Source organism: Canis lupus, chromosome 18 (assembly GCF_011100685.1).
Source record: "Canis lupus familiaris isolate Mischka breed German Shepherd chromosome 18, alternate assembly UU_Cfam_GSD_1.0, whole genome shotgun sequence".
In the NCBI taxonomy this organism is placed as follows: Eukaryota; Metazoa; Chordata; class Mammalia; order Carnivora; family Canidae; genus Canis; species Canis lupus.
The window spans coordinates 33369544-33391417 of record NC_049239.1 but is presented as its reverse complement, the minus strand read 5'-3'; the positions used below and the strand labels follow the sequence as shown (position 1 = coordinate 33391417).

Sequence of the window (21874 nt, the reverse complement as noted above, 5' to 3'; positions counted from 1 at the left end):
GAAAACGAACAACTCAAGGTTGGATTAAAGTTTGAACAAAGAATTAGTGAACAGAAGTTGTATGCAACTTAGTTTGCATGCAGCCTAGAGAAAGCAGTAGACAATATGAACAAGAAGTTGAGACATGGGGAATCAAATGAAAATCATCCAGTAATCCAGTAGCAAGAATTCTAGGAACAAAAAGAGAATGAGAAAAAGGTAATATTCAAGACAAAAGTGCAGAGAATTGTCTAGAATTTGAGGAAGACATAGATCACATAAGTGAAAGAGCCAGTGCTTCATTAGGAAGCACTCTGAGCAATTGGCTCTGCATGGCTGCTATCTTTAAAAATAATTATCAGTATCTAAGAAAGTTTCGCCTTTATAAATAATGTAATCAATTGGAGTCTATTTTTAGGTTTCTTTTTTCTGATGAATTACAGAGCTTTTGCTATTTCCACATTCGATATGAGAGTGTTGGTGTCATTACATAATGATTCAGACACGAACAGCCTTTTCGGGTTATTATAAAAAGATTAAATTTTTTCACATTTTGAGGCAAGTAGATAAGAGGGATTCTTTGGACCACATTTATCTTTTAGACTTCTAGCTCACTGGCAACTGGCTCACTGGCAATCTAAGTTCTTCACATCCACTAGAATATGGAGAATATGATGAGAGCCAGGAGACATATGGTCTCATCATCCTGTTCTTTTTTCCTTTTGATTACACTGTGCTGTTTTCACATAGGGTAAGCCAGGATGTGTTTAAGCCCCTGGAGCATGTTTCCCTGAAGGTTGCTCTTAAAATTGTGTTCTGCCAATTGAAGAGAAACATTTCTTTACTAATATATTGTAAATAATTGAGAGTAATCTTAATTTTTGGTCCTCAGGAATTCACACTATTCTTTCTTTAAGTTCACCATGTTTATGATTCATTGTGAGCTTTTGAGCATGACTTACTTTTTTTCATTAACATTTATGTACAGTATAGTACATTTATGTGACTGTATGTCTAAGTTTGGTGCTTGATACGTTTCTGATAGCTTGGTTAAGTCATTCTGTATTAAAAACATTTAAAATCTTGCCTCAAACTTTATGCTTTTTTCTCTTATTAGCTGCGTTTTAAAAAATTTGATCTTGAGATCTTTTTAATGCATGGTCACTCTTATTTGAAACAATGAGTTTAGACCTTCAAACATTAAGAGGATTGAATTTTTCTTCCTAAAGAATAGTGATATATCTAATTAAAAGTCTAGTTTATTTTTAAGCAAAGGCTAATGATTTGATAACCTTTAATGGATAGCAGTTTGGTCTTATAGACTTTTAATGTTTCCTGAAAGTTGGAGACTCTGTAATTCACAATTACTAGTGTCATCAGGGGAAGGGGCAGTTAGGGGTGTGTATGTTTTAAGCTAAGGTGATAAAGATGCAGCAAAAGGAACTCTGGCCTGGGAATCATGGTTTGTCTTTTGGGGTTCCCGCTCTGCCATGAAATATCCGGGGGTGAGTTGAACTGACTTCAGAATTCTATGATAACTCAGTTTTGTTTTGTTTTGTTGGAGTCTTGATAATATGCAATAATATATAAATTTTTCCCATCTTTGCTGATCTAATGAATGTTAGCGAAGCATTTTTATAACAAGTATTACAATACCTAATTTCAGTCTGGGGTTAAGAAAAGAATATGGATTATAAAATTTGTGGAGAAGACACAACAATAGGTAACATGCACAATGTTAGAATCTCTTGAAAGGTGAACTGAACTGTAATTCCACATCTTTGTTTACAAGTGTGTTATTTGGAGAGAAAAATGTGTTTCAGATATTTTCAGTTTAATTGACATGGATATAGCTTATTTTTTCACCAGTTGAAATAATCTGCTAAAATGACAAAAGGAAGAAGACATTCTGGTTCCCCCCCTTTGTGAGCGATTACTTGAGGGTATGAAAAACATTGTTTTCTTTCTTGAGCTATTTCAGCGCATACCATGAAATACTGGAACAAAACTAGGTTGAGGCAGTATGGCAAGTATGTACTTAGTCCCAGTACTGGAACATAGACAAGGATGTGTGTCATCAGTCATATTTACGGCTCTTAATGTTTTCCCTCAGGGACTGTCATTTTATGTGGACGTTCCTTCTGTCATGTGACTGCGAATTACGACTATCTCAGATAGTTTTTGTGTAAGTCTTTAGACTGTATCTCATTGTAGAGTATAAGATTCTGAAGTAAAGTGTTTTGAGGGAGTTTATCAGTGTTGGAAGTGTTATCCGTAGGTACCATTGTGGTGCTATAATGGGTCTGGGTTCTCCTGTAGAAGAGCTCTGATATCTGTTATTTTTGGGGATTTGTATCCATGTTGATGGTGCTAAAATGGAAAACTTTTGAAACATGCATTTCACAGGTAGCTTCACTATTTTTTCCAGTATATTACAATTTTAACAGCTTTATTGAGATACCGTTTACATATCGTAGATTTTGGTGATTTTACATGCACAATTCCATGATTTTTAGTTAAAGTAGAACGAGTGGTGCAACATCACCAAAATCCAATTTCAGAGCATTTCTGTTACTCAGAAGATCCTGGGTGCCTGACTGCAGTCACTTCTTTCTCCTATCCCTAGTGTGATCTGCTTTCTGGCTCTCAAATTTTGCCTTTCCTGGGCATTTCCTGTAGTGGAATCCTATAATGTGCCGTCTCTTTGTGACTGGCTTCTTCCATCTACCATGTTGTAGCCTGTTTCAGCAGTGCCTTCCTTTTATTGCTGAACAGCATTCCATCTGTGCTTTTTTACATTTACTGTTAATATTTCTCTTATGTCAGTATTTTAGAATTAGTGAGTGCAATTACTGATTGCCGATGGAAAGGTTCTCTGTCTTCCCTGTCCCATATAGTGGGCAACCCCTAGCCGCGAGTGTGTTGAGCACTTTAAATGAGCAACATATAAAATGTAAGGGGTCAGAAGGATATAAGGGAGGTTAACTTTGCCCAGCTGTTCCCTTCTCAAACTGCTACTCCTGCCCTTAACCCTCAGGGTAGGACCTCACATGGCCTAGGAACACAGTTGCCTGGGGTTTTTGATTGTGCAAATAATATTTTGTGTTTGTGTGATGAGTTGAAAAGGGTTGGCAAACAGTGACTAGGGGCCCCTGGTCTGTCATCCCACACTACAGTAAGCCCTGGTTGGGTGGGATGGCCATGGCCTGCTTATTTGTACTCTTCAGTCCCATTAAAAACTTCTTGAAGCAGGTCTGTCTGATTTTACTATTTTTTACTATACTGTCTTGTACAGTGTCATTTACCTACTTACCTAGTATTTGTTGTGTAAACAATTTAATTATTTTTCTCAAATCGTAGCTGCTACTATACTTCAACCAAGCACTAAGAAGAGGTTTTTTTTCCTTTAATGTTCATGTAGGTGTGATTTTATGTGGTCTTACTGATAAAAGCTAGCTCGCTCCCACCACTACCACCATATACACCTTCTCAATAAATACTTTTGTTGTTAATTTTTGGCAGGACCGAATTATTTTGTTAAAGTCACAGGATGTGTTTACTTCATAAACATGACCATTGTGTTTGATCAGGACTCTACTTCATAGGCAGAATTTAAAAAGAGAAAGGGAAGCCTCTGTAACTCCAGGCTTCAGCTCCGACAGCCACCCATCTGGACAAAGGAACCAACGATGATGCTGGCTTCGGTGCTGGGGAGCGGCCCCCGGGCGGGCCTCTGCTCTGGCCCCTCCTGGGGCCCGCACTCTCGCTCCGGGCCCGCTCCACCTCGGCTGCTGACATGCGCCACAAGGAGATGGGGCAGGGACACTGCAAAGCTGCCATCTCTGCAACATGGCAGCTCAGGAGCCGTCTGTCACCTCACATCATCCATGATGCTCGGGCCTGGCTTTTCAGCCTTCTCCTCTAGACACCAGGCTCTTTGTGGACAGCACCGTGTCTTAACATTGTGTTAACAGTGCATAGTATAACGTCTTCTATACTAATGTTTGCTGAATGATCTGTTTGAAATGACAGTATGGGTTAGGGAGTGAGAATGAGTCTTGGTTCTTGATGGTCCTCAATAGCATACCTAATGTTTTTATCTAAAGATGTTGTGAAGTGTTTTATTTGAAGATGTATGTGAAGAGTTATTAACCTAACATTTCCAGTTCCATGATCTTTTTTCTTTAACAGCTATGCATTCAAAACCTTCCTGAGAGAGAGATTAAGTAATTTGGTGAAGATTGCTTGCAAGTGTCAGAGCTTGGAATCAAACCTGTGTCTGAGTTGGAAAAGTTCCTTGTAACCACTCTGCTTTGCATCTTTTCTCAATTATAGCACCAAATTGTTAAGGCCAAAACTGAGGCTATTTAGAGTCATCACGGCTTATTATTAGACTCAAAATTTTCTTGTGATATTTATATTATGTTTGATTACTGATAGCTAGAACATTAGTTTCATAAAATTAGGGGTAATGTGCCCTTATATAGTTAATGCAATGTTTTAAACTTTGCTATGGTTTCTGGGGAAAGCTCACTGTATAATGGATCGACCCTTTGTGTTTCTTTCCATTTTCTCTCTCTTGACATTCTCATATAACTAATCTATATGTCTATGTTATGTGAGTAGGTGTACATATAATTAAAACACAGAAAGGAAATAGGCCACCAAGATATTTACTGTTAGAAGCATGCTACAAATCAAATTTTAGAACCAAATGAAATACAAGCGATAGTTTGATGTATACCTTATGATGACATGAGGATTTGTGAAATTACTGCAGTTTTTTTCCTCAAGTGTTTTAATCTCAAACTCATTATATATGAAACACTAGTTGGAGTCCAGGGTAATGAGGTAGAATGTAAAACACTTAAGAGGTGTCTTATTGCTGTTGTGAAGAAACTCATAGCCTGGTAAAAAGTAGGAAAACCCAATTGAAAAAAACAAGTAACTGTAGCAGTATAACATTTTATAATGCAATTTGTGATTCATTTCAAATTAATCACAGCTGTTGTAGGAATTCAGGAATAGGAACAAAGTCATCTAGGTTGACATCAATGGTTAATCTGGTTCGGTTTTGTGTGTGTGTGTGTGTGCGTTTTATCTATGGTTCTTAAAGGGTGTTTAGAATTTGCAGGGGGTGAGCACAAGTGATGAAACATACTGTTTTCTTATGGACAGAATTTCTAGGTGTTAACTATGAAAACATCTGTCACTATAAAGAAGTGTGTAAGATGATATAATCTGCTTTCTCTGTGTGACATACAAGGTTCCTTTTTGGTCTGATTTCTGCTTACCTCACCAGCCTAATCTCTCATTGCTTCTCTCAGGTACTAGTAGCCAGCTCCTCCAAAGTTTCCTGTTCTCTTTTGCCTCCTGGGCTTTGGGTATGTTGTGCCTTCTGCTTGGATCACTGCTTCTTTACTTGATTGTCTTTTCATCTTTTCAGGCTCAGATTTATATATGTATTATATATAAATATTATGATGTTTATGTTATGAGATTTATATATAATATGTATATAATATACATAATTATGTAAATGTACATATTACTTTTTAGGAAGCCTTTCACCTTGCAAAAACTAAATTAGATACCCCTCCTGAGTGTTCCTATAGCATCCTAACTTTATCTAATCCCACCATAATTTCCAGTTTGTCACTAGGAAGTAAGCAAGCTTCTTGAGGTTAGAATCTTAACTATCCCCCCCCACCACTGCTGTATCCTCAGTGCCCTAAAGCATTTTTATTAAATATCTGTTGAGTAGGAAAATCTGTTTGAGGTTAGGCCAATAATCACCTTGTTGGTGTTCCGTAAATATCATCTAACAGATGTGTTTATTTCATTAAAATAGTTTATATTGATAGTTCTAAACTGTTTTAACTGAGATAATATAACCATCTATGTCACCATCTTGGTATACAATGAAATAGTTTCTGTACAGTGAACTTTCAGAGCATATTTATCTTAGCATTTTAGATTTTCCTTTATGTCTTTTTATTGAGTGAGCCTATGAATACTGCTATACCAGCTGTTTCTGGTGTATATGTGAGGGAGTGTATTTGTATGTTACATGCTTTTCTATACCTGTATTTTTATCCTGGTTTGTTTTAGGTCTGTCTCTTGTAAGCCACATTTATCCAGATTTTATTTTTTTGTATTCATTTTGATCATTTCTGCTGCTTTTAGTAGGTTGTTTTAATCTGTTTACATTTATTACAATTACTGATACATTCAGACTTATTTCTATAATTTCGGTGTGGCTTTTTAAAATTTTTTTCATGTGCTTGTCTTCAGTTGGATAATAGTTTTTATTTAATTTTTCCTCTGCTTTGTGGAATGCTGAAGATTATATTTCTGGTTTTTGGAGGGGTATACATTAGTAAGTATTTTGGATACATAGTTAATTTTGCCAATATCTAGAGTTCTTAAACATTTTTTGTGCCTATTTATATCAAAGTCCTTAGCATGCTTTACCCATCAACTAAACATTTCCTTATCCAGCTTATGCTGTTTTTAGAGTTTGAGTTCTACATTTTTTAAACCCTCAGAAATTAACTTTTAAATGATTCATAGTTACCGTTCTATCAATTTCTGTAGTAGCTTGTTTCATATAGTCCATGGGTCTCCTCTGTGTCCATTTTTCTTCTTGATGAACTGCATTTTTTAATAGCTCATTAATAGATGGTGAATTTTCTTAGCCTTTATATGTCTCAAGAATCCTTTTCCTTTATTTATTTGTTTGCTTTAATGAAAGGGAGGGAGGGTGAATAGGGGCAGAAGGACAGAGAGGGAGAGAGAGAGGATACTAAGCAGACTCCACCCCAGGGCAGAGCCCTACCTGGGGCTCAGTCTCACAACCCACAACCCTGAGATCGTGACCTGAGCCGAAATAAGAGTCAGACACATAACTGACTGAGCCACCCAGGTGCCCACTCTTCCTCCACTCTTGATTGATGGGTTGGCTGCATATAAAATTCTAGATAGTTACTTTTCCTCAGCTTTTCCCTCCATTGGCTTCTGACTTTTCTTACAGCTTCTGAGAAGTCGGCTCTCTGTCATTCCATTGAAGTAATCTGGATTTTTTTGTTTTTTTGTTTTTCCTCTGGTAGCTTTTAATATTCTTTTTATTGTATGGAATTTCACTACAGTATATCTAATGTGGATTCATACAGTCTGATACTTTTTTTCTGCTAAATTTTTTTTAGTGAGGTATAAATTGCATAAAGCATAATAAGCTCAATTAATTTTTACTTGCACATATAACCAGGTTACCACCCCCAGTCAAGATACAATTATTTTCAGGCAAGCTACAAGGCTCCCAGTGCCCTCTTCTAGGCAATACATCCTAGGTTACAATTATTCTAAACTCATTCAGAGCTCCATCATGTTGAGGATATGTATTTCTTTTCCATTGTAGAAAATTATCAGCAATTTTCTTTTCATGTATTGCTTTGCCACTCTTCCCTCCAGTCTTGCCCTGGAAAATCCATTTGACAGAATAAAGTAAACTTTGCAGCTTCTGTCTGTGTCTCTTACTGCTCTCTTCTATTTTTAACCTTTTTCTCTGCCTGTAGTCAGTTCAAGGTAGTTCCTTAATGCTGCCTTTAATTTACTACTTCAGTTCACTATGTCCAGTCTAGATAGTACATCCCATTGTTTCTTTTTATTTCAATGACTATTTTTTCATTTCCAAAATTTTCTAGTTTTTTTCTTCCTATGTGATGTCATTTTGTTTCATTTCTGTACATTGTTTTTTATCTCTTATTCTTGTGATGGATCTTTTATCTCCATTTTGTATTTCTAAACATCCTCAAATACTTATTTAAAAATCTCTGACAGGTTGCACTCAGTAAATTGCATCTGAAACAAATTTCTGTTTCCATTATTGGTTTTGTGGTTTTCTTTCTTAGCATTAAATTTTTTGGAATGTTTTTGGAACTTTGTCATTTCTTTTTCAGCAGAAGGCTTTTCATTTGTGTTTCAGTGTCTTCCCATCCACCTCCATTCTCACCCTCTCCCCACACCCAGTCTAGGGATTTTGCTATTGATTTTGGAGATATCCGTAGGTGCAGTATAATGGAGCCAGAGGGTGGCTTGGCTCAGATCCTGGAATTGAGGTGATGTTTTTGTTCCCCACCTTCCTAGACCTACAGTTCTGATTAAAGTCATAGTCCTAGTCAACAGGTCTTGATTGCCGCCTCTATCAGCCTCCTGTTATGAGTGGGGGCACTGACCCAGCCCGAACCTTAAGGGGAGATTCTGATTTGCATCCCTGTCTTCAGCAAATCACTTAGCTCTCTTTATTCCAAAAGAAACTGCTGCATTCTCCCTGCTAACCACTCCCACCTGTTTCTTGATCCAGAAACAGCAAGTCAGGTCTTGCTTAACATTTTTGAGTTTCCATACTGCTTCTGTTGCACAGAAATGTTTCTTATTTGACCTCAGTTGTGTCTTTGACATTGTCTGTCTTTGTTTAATATGCTTTATTATTTATGTTTTACAGTGCCAACAGGGTTTCTGAACTTACCCTACAATGTTAACTCAGAAGTGCTGTTAATTGTAAAACTTTTCTCTTTGCGGAATAATAGTCAAAATATATTAAAAAGAAAGAAATGGGTCCAGAATTGATTTGTGGACGGAAATATGCATTTGTTGCTATTGTTTCTAAAATGTGATTTCATTTTTAATACCTGCTCAATGATCTTTTGTAGTTTTTTTTTTATTATAACAAATGTAGTTTATGTCCATTATAGACCTTTTGGAAAATATAACAAACCATACATAAAGACACATGCAAACACATACTTACGTAGTGAGATTTACTTATAATTCTACAACCTAGAGCTAGCTACCGAATATTTTGGTATTCATTTTTCGTGTTTTACGTACTTAACACACACTCCAGCCTATATACTAATATTCATATTTTAAAAAAACAAAACAAACCCAGTCTTGTTTTGTAGGTGAAGCTGTGAGTACTGGAGATGCCTTATGTGAAATAGAGACTGACAAAGCTGTGGTTACCTTAGATGCAAGTGATGATGGCATCTTGGCCAAAATAGTGGTAAGTTTTCATTTTGATTGTCTTCAACGGGATGAAGATCTCTAACATGTGAAGTTCCTTGAATTAAAGTCACCTTTTATTTTTAATAGTGTATTTATAGTGTTGTGTTATCTGAATCTACATAGTATATTTTTAATTCAGATGTTTAAAATATTCTAGTCTGAAGGTCTGTTAATAGCCAGTGATGATCAGGCAACATAGAAATATTTCAGCCATGACAGTGGTGCTCAGTATTTTGGGTTCCCTAGTGGAAAATGAGAACCGTTCTGGCCTGGGAAGAGAGAAAGCTCTTTGAGGGAGAATTTGAAGACAAAGCAATAGATTAAAGCTTAGAGCTAGCAATTTCTAAATATGCAGTGGTAAAATCAAAAAGAAAGAAAATCAGAAAGAAACCCTATCTTCGTCTATCCCCAGGACTCCTAGGATTAGAAGTGTGTAAAGTGACCATCTGTTCAGCTTTTGTTCTCTTAAGTTGTCCTGTGCAGGTTCTTGTCTGCAGGTTTCATAGCCACATTCAATGGCCCTGTCCAGTTCTGACTTATCCTTACAGTTTGGACATTTTTGTAATCATTTAAAAATGTATCAATATAAAAATATATGTTTTAGAATATTCCACATACTCGAGTATAGTTGAATGTCTTGTCTGTTGATAGTATATTTTCTGTTTTGTAAGCTTTTTAATGGAAAATAGGCTTGTGGGTTTAGCAAGACCAAAGTCATTTCCTTTGCGATCTAAATTTAAAAATATGCAGTAATTTTAAATACTCTTCTCTGGGCAATCTTTACTTTATAACTAATTTAAAATATGGAGCTATACCTTGATCTGTAATGGTATAGCTAGAAGCAGAAACTATTAATACAGACCTTTAGTCAAAATGTCTAGCAATAAAAGAAAGGTTAACAGAAGAAAATGTGGAATATCATGTAGCTGTTAGAAATTGTTTCTAGAAAAAAATGTAATTTCTTTACATGATGTTATACATCAATAAAAATTCAAAAATTTTTTGAAAAAAATGCATTTAAAATTGTGTATGGGTAATGATTATAATCTCATAGGATTTTAAAGAAAAATATGTATAGAAAAGATTAGAATAAAGTTATAAAAATGTCAGTTGTTCTTGGAAGATGGAACTAAATGATCCTCCTACCCTATATTTTCTATTTTACTGTATTGTCTAAATATTCTATAATAGCTATTTTGTTTTTATAATGAAATAATTAGAATTTATATGAGAATTGAAATGCTAAACCCTATTTAGGGTTGCATGGTATATTCACTGATGGATTATGTTTCTTAACTTCTAGAACATGTAATAGTATGTTGTAGGAGCTAAGATTGTAGGCTCTGGAGTTACCCCACTGCCTGATTCATAGAGTTAATAAGTTCTGCTGGTTATTAGTTATGTAATGATTGGCAAATTCTTTTTTTTTAAGGTTTATTTAATTTAGAGAGCACAAGCAGGGGGAGGGGGTGGGAGAGGGAGAGAGAGAATCTCAAGCAGACTCCACACTGAGTGTGAAACCCAACGTGGGGCTCGATCGCACAATCCTGAGATCATGACCTGAGCCAAAACCAAGTTGGACACTTAACCGAGTGAGGCACTCAGGTGCCACCCCCACCTGTGATTGGCAAATTCTTTAATCTCTCTGTGCCTTTTTCTTCATAATAGAGATTATAATATCTGCGCCATGGGGCAGTAATAGAGATTGAGAATAATCTGTATACGCTCATTATAAGACCCGTCACCCACCAAGCATTGATAAATATTGCTACTTTCGTTATTATAATTACTCAGCTCTTAGTGACTATTAATCCCCATGTCAATTTGTATGTTCATCTAAATAATTTGTAATTGGTTGTTTGCAACTGAACAGTAAGTATCCATTTGTGTCTCTGTAGTTTGATTTGGAGGAGACACTGCATATCTCTTTTTAATTCTGATTAAAACCAGCTCACCTCTGTTTTGAGAATGGATACAGCACCTTCCTTTGTACATTTTATCCAAAGACTACACTTTGGAATGTTATAGCCTAATTAGATATAGATCTATACACAGTTTTTCATTTGTGTTTCTTACTAGAAAATCCTTTCCGTTTTTTCTAGTCACTTAAATGTTGCTTTTTACCTTCTAATTATCAAAACTTCTTTGTAGATTCTCATCTACAATATTAACAGCCATGTTAAAACATATTGTTGAAAATACTTCCTTAGAGGAAATACGGATGGAAAGCTAAAATTTCTATACCTTCATAACAAGGAAAATATATTCATACCAAAAACAGTTTCAACTAATTTATGCAGCATTTTGAAAAAAGGAAATGATTGTTTGAATTACCATGTGTAATGCACCCAGCTACATTTTATTGTGTGCATTCGGCAAGCTGTGTTGTTGGCCCTAGCTCTGGGTTGTTTGACTATGAAAGCCTTCCAGAATTGATAGCTTTTCCCAGTTAGCTGCTTCATAATGCATTTCAAATTGTTAACGGTGTTATAGGTCAGTAGTGCCTATTCATCTGGCCTCTAATGCTCTGAAAAGGCAGGGGGCTGAGAGGGAGATATGATTGATAAGGGCTTTAGCAGAACAAATGGCTATTTCCTTGTCAAAGAAAAGATTGTGTATTTTAGGGCTTTATGGCTTTCTTATTATTCCACATGCGTTTTGAATAATAGGAATGGGAGCATATTCATGTCACAATGTAACAGTTTTATGGATTAAAAGAAAAAATCAAGGTGATATTGGGTGATATTATTGGGTTTTTTAGTCTTTTACCATACTCTGCACTCAGCCCTTCCACCGCCGTGCAAGTTACACCTGTGTCTTTCTTTGTGGAATATTCCTCATTTGAGTACACATAATGAACTGATTTTTTGTAAGAATATAGAGAGAGATCTTTACTTTGAAAATCAATGAGTTGGAGATTGATCTTTTTAAAAGGCAAGTGATCATATAAAACTCTGGCTTTTAGCTTGCACACATTTTTGAAACCATTAGAAATTATTACGTATCTTGCTCTTCATGGAGATTTATTTACATAGGCTTTGAAGGGTTTTAGTATTGTTCACCTCCCCCTGCCCAATTTCATATCTCTGTTCTCATTAGTAATTTTTGTATCTGGATTTCCATTTTAGATATAAAATATTTATTACATTTCAGTTAGATCCAGAAACAGGCTTAGAAGCTTTTAATAATGTTAATAAAGAATAATTGCTGTTAGATTATTTTATGATTCATTTCCAGTTTAGTTCAGTTAATGAGAAAGCTGTTAATATCTTATTTAGCTACTAGTACAGATAACCTTAAAGTTTTACATATGTACCAGTTCATAAGCTTAGTCTTAAATTTATTCAGAAAATTGTATAGCAGGTGTTTTGGGGTGGGTTTTTTTTTTTTAAGATTTTATTTATTTTTTCATGAGCGACACAGAGAGGCAGAGTCATGGGCAGATGAGACGTAGGCTTCCTGCAGGGAGCCAGAGCCAGGACTTGATCCCAGGACCCTGGGGTCATGGCCCGAGCCAAAGGCAGATAGACATTCAACCACTGAGCCACCCAGTTGCCCCGATAGCAGGTATTTTAAATGTTAAGTCAATAAAGTAGAATATTAGGATGACATATCTGGAGTTTTTGGTTTTATTTTTTGGTGGAGAGGAGGGGCAGAGAGAGGGGAAGAGAGAACCTTAATGATTGAGCCCAATGCAGGACTCAATCTCACAACCCAGAAATCATAGCCTGAGCTGAAATCAAGAGTCAGACACTAACCGGCTGAGCCACTATTTGGAGAGTTTATTGAGGATTGTCTGGTTTGGCTTCTACCATATGTAGGGTTACTATATGATTTATTACAAACGAGGATGTTTTTGAGGGTGAAAAGGGTTAAGATTATTTAAACTTATGTAAGTTTCAGAAATTTTAATTTATTGACTGGCAAAACATTCATTGATAGGTTTTTATTACGTTGATAGACCATTATTATTCAAAATAATTTTCAAGAATAGAATTCTTTCTGAAAACTAAAATCCATGGATAGGAAAACAAAAAATTTCCATTAGGAGCTCCTGGCTGGCTGTGAGTTGGTGGTGCATGTGACTTGATCTCTGGGTCGTGAGTTCAAGCTTCATGTTGGGCATAGAGCTTAAAAAAAGAAATGTTTCCTTTTGTTGATCATCCTAAAGTTAAAAAACAGCAAAAAATATATATTTTTTGGTAACTTTCATGTTGTTCAATCAATTTCTTAGCTGCATCTCACTCTAATACTATCACTGGTGTTTCTCTAAAGAATGTATTTTTTTTTTTTTTAAGAATGTATTTTTTCAACATGGTTTTATTGTTAGGTCCCTTTCCCCCCCTTATTTTTCATTAAATTGCCTGGTCACCTTCAAAGTTGCATTTCATTGTTTGAAAGTTTATGGTTGAAATTTGAAGTTGTGCGACCTTCAGTTGATTCTCCTCTGTAGACTATAACATTCTTAATTGAGAAAACCCTCAAAGCTCAGAGCAAATTCTACTAAGTGGGAAATATTCTCAGTTCTAATTTTTTCATGTTGAACTGAGTAAATGACATTGAAGTGGTAAATGAGTCTGTGTTTCCCATGAATTAAAAGCTAAATAAATTATAATCCAGTCTATATCTTCTTCTCTTTTTGCTTGTTTTTTAAAGTAGGAGCATGATGTTGAACTGCTATATGATCATCTTTTTTCTGTGAGTGCAGTTTTTACAGATTTGGTACTTGGCATGTTGAATGCTTACCTGTAATGTCGGACTGCATTTGAATCCTGGCTTGGATACCTACTGGCCTTATAATCTTGAACAAGTCATTTAACCTTTCTGTGCTTCACTTTCCTCATCTATACATAAATAGTGCACATACTAATAATAAGCATCAATTTTAATGTTAATCAGGAATGCCAAGCCCAATTTAGGAGTTACACTCTTATTTATAATTACTTTATTAGTGAATATCCTATAGCCTCTCATTCTAGTATTCATTAAATTACATCTGCAATGAACTTTATTTAATGTAAAGAGAATAATAAAAATTTTGAAGATATGACATTTTCTTCTAGAGCTGAACTTAAAAACATTGTCATCTGAAGGTTCTCTAGGGACTTCTCTTACTAAAACAACCCTTTATAAATTAATGCTGCTGAAATGTTTGAAATACATACACTTTTTAAAGAAAACTTCAATCTTATTTATCCTTTTAATTGGCATTAGCTATGAAAAATTGATTAGCTGAGATACCACCGTGTTTTTAATGTACTTGTAAAAATTCATGGGATTGTATTTTATATCTCAGGTTTTGTAAATAGATACATAGGAAGAAAATTAAGTGTAAGGAAAGAGAAATCAACATTAGCCAGAGTAGTTAACCAAGTCTGTTTATACGATGAGATATACTTTTTTCCAGCGACTAAGTTTACTGAACATATTTAACATTAATGTTAGTAATAAGATTAATTTCGGGTACTTAATTCCTTGTGAGCTCTTGGAATTCCTGAGCTATCATACAGAAACTATCTGGGAAAGACAAATAGTTGAAGTATGAAACCACAGTCTCCTGTTTGTCCTGATTGACATCAAAAGGAAGATGGTAATGATTGCTCTTAAATATTTGAAAGCTGTCAGAGGAGAAATTCTAGATTTTTTATTTCAGGATGTACCATTAATAACTGGGATGGGGAAAGTGGTGAAGAAAGGGGGAAAGTAAGCAAGGATAGTGGCAGGTGGAAGGAGGAGGCAGGCTGACTTAAAAGCAGATTTTACCTCAAGTTAAGAGATCTTTCTAATTAATTAATACAGAATTACCTAAACTACTTCATATGGTCATAAGCCTTTCCATCTCTGCGATTATTTTCTTTTTAAAATATAGGTTGAAGAAGGATCTAAAAATATACGGCTAGGTTCACTAATTGGTTTGCTAGTTGAAGAAGGAGAAGATTGGAAACATGTTGAAATCCCCAAAGATGAAGGTCCTCCATCACCAGCTTCAAAACCATCAGTGCCTTCCCCCTCACCCGAACCACAGATTTCTACTCCTGTCAAAAAGGAACACATACTGGGAAAACTGCAGTGAGTATGTTTATTTGGATGCTGATTTAAAAAAAAAAATGTTAAAGCAGCTTTTAGGATATTTTAGTCATTACCATATTTAAAACATCTTTGCACCTTATGTAGGAAGTGGTTGATCTTCCCTTTTTTTTTTTTTTTTTTTTTTTAATTTTTATTTATTTATGATAGTCACAGACAGAGAGAGAGAGGCAGAGACATAGGCAGAGGGAGAAGCAGGCTCCATGCACCGGGAGCCTGATGTGGGATTCGATCCCGGGTCTCCAGGATCGCGCCCTGGGCCAAAGGCAGGCGCCAAACCGCTGCGCCACCCAGGGATCCCGATCTTCCCTTTTTCCCTTAGGTGACTGAGATCTGAGAATGATTATTTTCCTTTCATTCATTCAACAAACAAGTAGTTATTGAATACCTGCCATGTTCCAGGTGGTATGAAAGCCCTGCTCAGCCAGCTGAGATCAAAGCAAACAGTCTGTGTCCATGTTGAATTTGAAGTCAGTTTTAGGATTCCAGCATGGGGTTCAATGAACCAAACTTCATAGCATGTTTCCACCCATGGAATTCTAGTTACCGCAGTGTGAATTCCGGTTTTATACATATAATTGACAAAATGGAGTTAGCCTCTTAACATGCATGCCTTTATGGCCATTCTTCATTTGAGTGTCTGACACGGATTGGAGGATTTGAGCCCAGTTTTGTCCCTGTATAACACAGGTACTTGGTGCATACCATTTCACTTCAGCTTTACATGGCTTTAATTGACGGAGTCTGAAGATTTTATTTTAATAAGTTCATGCGTTTAACATTCTCCACAATTACACAAAATTACTTTTCCTTTATAAGGAGAAGCTCTTCATGGAGGAAAGTCTTCTTAAGAACCACTTTTGAACTTGAATAAAAATGCATACGCTTTCAAATCTTTTCCTTCAGTTTACCAGAGTCCGTTCTTGTCAGTGTTCTTGAAATGCTGAGTTAATAAATTTCCATGCCCACACATAGCATTTCTCATAGCATTGCTTTAACTTCCCTTTATTTTTTCTTCTTTACCATGGAAATCATAAGGCGGGGTAATGGATGTACTTAACTACTCTTCTCCTTTTGCAGAGATCATAGTGTGTGCTCTGTCATTTTGTGAAGATTCATCACTAGAGACTTAATGAGTGTGTGGCCCCGAAGTGTAGGTTTAAAAACGAACAGACCTGGAGTGCCTGGATGCCTCAGTTGGTTAAGAATCTGACTCTTGATCTCAGCTCAGGTCTTGATCTCAGGGTTGTGAGTTCATGCCCTCCATTGGGCTCCACACTGGATATGGAGCCTTAAAAAAAGCCAGCAGACCTGTGAATTGCACACTATTGGCCCATACAGTGATTTTTTAAATAAATTTTTTGAATTGTTTGTAGTTAATTTTACATTAAAAAAATCTAAAATTTCAGTTTCATCTGAAAAATCTGAGGATTTGATGGCACTGAGCCCATATCACCTAGAGGTATTTATCTGAAATGCAGCAAGTACCACATTTGTTCCTCTCCATTTCTTGATTATAAACTTCTGGACCCAACCCCTTTGACTCATTTTCTTTATTTGACTGTATAGTCATTTGTATTTGCTGCTTTGCCTAAAGGTCTCAGTCAAAGAGTAGATACTTAGTAGTTGTGTCACCTTTTGGTATATTTCAGTTTCCATGTCTAACAATCAACATAAGTTTCTGCCTCTTACTCTTTTGGAGTATATGTAATATAAAAATGTTTTCATGTAAATAATAATGAGTTTTTAAAATATATGAAAGCTACAGTTCAGCAACAAAACAACCCAATTAAAATAGGCAAAGTACTCAGATAATACATTTTGTCCAAAGAAGATGCATGAGTGGCCAATAAACATGAAAAAATGCTTAGTGTCACTAGTCATTAGGAAATTGCTAATCAGTATCACAATGAGCTACCACTTTTTCATTGGATTGGCTGCTGTTAATAATAAGTGTTGATGGATGTATCAGGAAATTAGAACCCTTGTGCACCATTGGTGGGAATGTAAATTGGTGCAGTCACTGTGGAAAACAGTTCGGCAGTTCCTCAGAAAATTAAGAGTAGAATTACCATATGATCGAGTGATTCCTCCTCTGGCTATATACTCAAAAGAATTGAAAGCAGGAATTCAAAGAGATACTTGTATAGCCACGTATAGCAGCATTATGCATAGTAGCCAAAGGTAGGAACAATTCATGTGTCCAAAATGTACTATATACATACATATAATAGAATGTTACTCAGCTTTGACAAACACACATAACAAGACATGGATCAACCCTGAAGACATGCTAAGTAAAATAAGCCAATCACAAAAGAACAATTACTGTGATTTCACTTATATGAGTTACCTAGAGTAGTCACATTGGTAAAGAGAGTAGAGTGCTAGTTTCTGGGGGCTGGGTAGGGGATGGGGAGTTATTGTTTAATGGGTACAGAGTTTCAGTGTGAGAGAAAGTTCTGGAGATGGATGATGGCGATGATTGCACAACAGGTATAGTACTTGATTCCACTCAATTGTATACCTAAAAACATTTAAAATTGTAAATCTTTTGTATATTTACCACAAAAAAGTGAAGGAAGAGTACAGTTATTTCCTTATTGATATATTTAATGAAGAGTCATGTGAAAAATATTAGTAAAAATAGAAGCTCTGTCCTTTTGAATATTTACTCTTATTAAAAGAATATTTTGAAATAGTAACTAAGTAAATGTGTATGAAAATGTTTTGGTAGTAAAATAAACCAGATTAGTACAGATTAATTTACTTGACTGCGACTATCAACAGGAGTCCTTTTAACTTTATTATAAGTTTTATTTTTCTAATTATCGGCAAAACCTTTGATGTTTAGGTATATTTGACTCAAATATGAGTGTTTATTGGTTTTGTTAATCTTCTGTTTTCTTCTTAGGTTCCGTTTAAGTCCAGCTGCCCGTAATATTCTGGAAAAACACGCCCTGGATGCTAGCCAGGGCACAGCCACTGGCCCTCGGGGTATATTCACTAAAGAGTATGTTTGTGCTTTTTTATAATAACCAATTCCATTATTTATCATGATCATCTTTTTCTAAAAGTATTTAAAGAAGAGCTTATTCAGTGTTAAGATTTAAAAGGACGTATACTGTTCTTTTGTCTTTTTAATTGCTTTTGTGAGTACAAAATTGTATTCTGTGCAAGGGTGGTTTTGAAGTAATTACAGCATTAATGAAGAATGGTTCTAATTTGGTCACTAAGCTGGATCCTTAGAAATGGTGATAAATGCAGAAAATTAGATTACAGAGCAGTGAACTTCTTATATTGTTTTATGTTGGTTTGAAATAAGTTTGCAATCACATTTAAATTTTTTAAACCTGGGAATATACTTTTAAAAATAATTTCATTCTTATCTGTTTGGATTTTAGTCACTTGGATAATCAAACTGATTTCCATATGCTGTTGGCTTTTTTTTTGGATTTTCTTTTCTAGTCCACTGTCTATGAGTTAGCACCTAATTTGTTTAGTACCACACTCAGAATTATAAATATTTTATAGTAGGTTTTAAAATTTGTTAGAGTTATCATCGTTCTTTTTTTTTTTCCCCAATGGACCAGTTTTCTTGGCTTAGTCTTATTTTATAATTTTTCTAAATGAATTTTAAACAATTCAGGCACAGGGGAATGATGGTGTTTTTACAGGATTGTATCACATTTTACAATTAACTTGGGGAAGAATCGAAATCTTAATGATGCTAAGTCTTCCTATTCCAGAACACTGATCTGTTTTTCCATTTGTTTACATTTTGTTTCTTTCAAGAGTTTATGAGAACAGATGGCCCCTGCTCTATTGAAATTTAGTCTAGTGGGGAGGACAAAGATTAATCCTTCAGACATATGACTAATGTAAAATTGCCATAGTGGTATGTATTATTTCAGAGAAAGAGAGAGCGTGGAGGGAGGGGGATGGGGCAGAGGGATATAGAGTGTCTTAAGCAGACTCCGCCCTGAACATGTAGCCCAAAGCAAGGCTCAGTCTCAAGCCCCTAAGATCATGACCTGAGCCAAAGCAAAGAGTTGGACATTTAACCAACTGTACCACCCAGGCGCATTTGTGTTACATTTCTATTGGCAGTAATATTACATTCTTCAACTTGAGTTAACATTTTAAAGCAATATGCTTATTCCCCATTTACTGTTGATAACTGTGATCAGTAATATTGGCTAAAAGTTTTTAAGTTGAGATGAATGAAGGTTATGAAATTATTAAGTGGCAGTGCTGGACCAAGGGATGGATGGATCGATCTTTCTTTCTTTCTTTCTTTCTTTCTTTCTTTCTTTCTTTCTTTCTTTTTTTCTTTTTTCATTGGGTTTATTTTACTCTTCATTAAAGCATTGGTTTATTTTGGGGCATTTCTTTTATGATGAGCAATCCAGGTTTAATTCTTAGGTAGCTTCAGTTATCTGTGTTACAGCCTTATTGATTTGTTCATCAGACCTGTGTATGTTGTTTTCTTAAACACATACTGTGAGTCCTGCCATACTACATGAGTCGGAAATCAGCTGTCCTGATCTCTGACTGAAAAGTTGTATACTAGACTATGAATTTTTAGTTAAAAGACTTAAACGGTTTCACTTAGCCATAAAAAGTTAAAATTAAGTATTCTCATAGCCAGTTAAGCTTAGTCCCCCCACCATATCCATCCTACTATTTGTACCTTTATTTTATTAATCTAACAATCTATTTTTCTATTACAAGATTTTATTTATTCATGAGAGAGACACAGAGAGAGAGGCAGAGACATAGGCAGAGGGAGAAGCAGGCTCCATTCAGGGAACCTGACGTGGGACTCGATCCTGGGTCTCCAGGATCACACCCTGGGCTGAAGGCGGCGCTAAGCCACTGAGCCACCCAGACTGCCCTCAATCTAGAGTTTTAGTAAACTCTCCATAAAAATGGGATAAAGCACCTTCCTTTATAACCAGGTAGACTTACCTATATTTCTGAGGGATAAGACAGAGAATCTGTATTTAATTCATCAAGATTTGGTGAAATCTTTGATAAAGTAATCATAGCTGTACCTTAGAAGGATTACTTTTGCAAACTTGTATAAGACACATTGGAGCAGAAAAAAACTTGAGGTTAGGAGATAAATTAATAGGCTTATAAAGTAATTCAGGTAAAAGGTAAAATGCCTGAATGTAAATGGAAGAAATAAAAGGGAGATTACTGATCTGGGTAGTATTATAAGGACAGGATCCAGAAGTCTTCCTAAAGGATAGAATGTGGAGCATAGACCAGGATAGCAATGAATCAAGGAATGAATTTGAGATTCTGGTCTGGGTAATGAAATTTTGGCTCCATAAATACAAATAATAATACTAATAATAATAATACAAATACTAGGTATTAAATACAAATGATAAATATAAATAAGACCTTTGTCTTGGTGGAGTGAGTGCATGTTAGCTCTGAAGCCTTTTGTCAGTGCTGACAATTCACATAGGCATCAGGATCAGTGAGGTGAAGATTATTTGCAGGAGACAGTTCAGAACTTAAGAGGGAGGTTTGGTAGGCAGTAGACCAGTAGTTATAATTGAGATAATCAGGAGGTAAACTTTTAGAAGGCAGCTTTTCTTGTGTTGGAGGATTATCTAGGAGCTGGATAAAAAGTTAAGGTGTGATCTGAGAAAAGTCTTTGGAAGTCAATTATTAGGTGATATTTTAGAAGACATTATGTGGTGTGTCAGTAGAGGAATGAAATAGCCCTTTTTTCCTTTTTCCCTTTTTCCCTTTTTCCCTTCTCTTTCCATATGTGCTTATATGATGAACAAATAAATATCTTTTTGTTAACCTGAATTGAAGTTATTATAGTAATGTAACATTTATTAAGGAGAACAAAATGGTATTGTCTTGCTGCATACCCCAAGGAACCACTATTAAAATAGTTTTATTTTTAATATTTTTGCCGTCTTCCTCCTTCTAATTCAGTTTTCTTTCCTTATTCTTTAACTCTGCACCATAAAAGTCAACCTTTTGTCTTCAAAATCTGACACATTTACAAAAGGTTTCATGAGAAACATAGATCCTGAAAGCATACATTATTTAGGATTTTTGTTTTATATACTACTAAAGATGCCTGTGTTTTAAGTTTAAAGTAGACTTTGGAAAAAACCGACTTGCTGTCACCTACAAAAATGTCATTTTCTGATAAGATTGAAAAATTGCAGGCTAAGCTTCCCCTAAAGTACCTTAGCACAAGTTCTTGAAATTTGGAGGGACGTCCTTCCTTCTTCCATTCTCAACTAAAAATGCAAGTAGAATAGTTCCAGCTGTTGAGGAAGTGCCTCTGATCCATTGTGTTTATGAAGTAAATCCTCAGTGTTAGGGTTGCTATTTTAAATGTTGCAGTGGAGCAAATATATTGTCCAAACATATAGCTCTGAATATATGTTGCACAAAAGCATATAGATTTGACTTTGTGTATGTATTTTAAGAAAGCTAGTGCTGGGGCCACAGAGAGAGAATACATTTTTGTTCTTTGTCTGTAACCTAACATCTTTGGTATATCTGTGTCTTACATCATAGTTGTAGTAAATGTTTGTATTCATATCACAGCATCAAAAATTTGATAGGTGTGGTAGGTGAGTATGTAGCATGTATTATATTAGTATAATAAATATATAATATATATTATAATTAATATATAATTATATTAAATATTAGTGGTATTTCTTTTTAAAACTAAGTCATAGCTCACTGAAAT

At 35.4% G+C, this 21874-nt stretch overlaps 1 protein-coding gene, 1 long non-coding RNA gene and 1 other non-coding gene across 8 annotated transcripts in view; 2 read left to right on the top strand and 1 right to left on the bottom strand.

The window, feature by feature from the left end:
* The window catches only part of PDHX (pyruvate dehydrogenase complex component X), a 64513-nt gene that overhangs the window by 18176 nt on the left and 24463 nt on the right, over positions 1-21874 (top strand). For all 4 annotated transcript variants that reach the window (XM_038563038.1, XM_038563037.1, XM_038563039.1 and 1 more), the window contains 3 exons: positions 8943-9043; positions 14915-15114; positions 18047-18145. In XM_038563038.1, the coding sequence (XP_038418966.1) occupies positions 8943-9043; positions 14915-15114; positions 18047-18145 (400 nt within the window). The remainder of the gene's footprint in view (positions 1-8942; positions 9044-14914; positions 15115-18046; positions 18146-21874) is intronic.
* LOC111090943 overlaps positions 1-21874 on the bottom strand; it is a 52337-nt gene that overhangs the window by 18270 nt on the left and 12193 nt on the right. Inside the window, exon 4 of one of the 3 annotated variants that reach the window (XR_005373375.1) lies at positions 12827-13210. The exons of the other annotated variants lie outside the window; for them this stretch is intronic. This is a non-coding gene — a long non-coding RNA (uncharacterized LOC111090943). Of the gene's footprint in view, positions 1-12826; positions 13211-21874 lie in introns of those variants that run through there. 3 annotated transcript variants of the gene reach the window in all.
* On the top strand, positions 3662-3772 carry MIR1343 (microRNA mir-1343). The gene has a single exon (NR_128813.1). It is a non-coding gene; the product is annotated as a microRNA mir-1343 (primary transcript).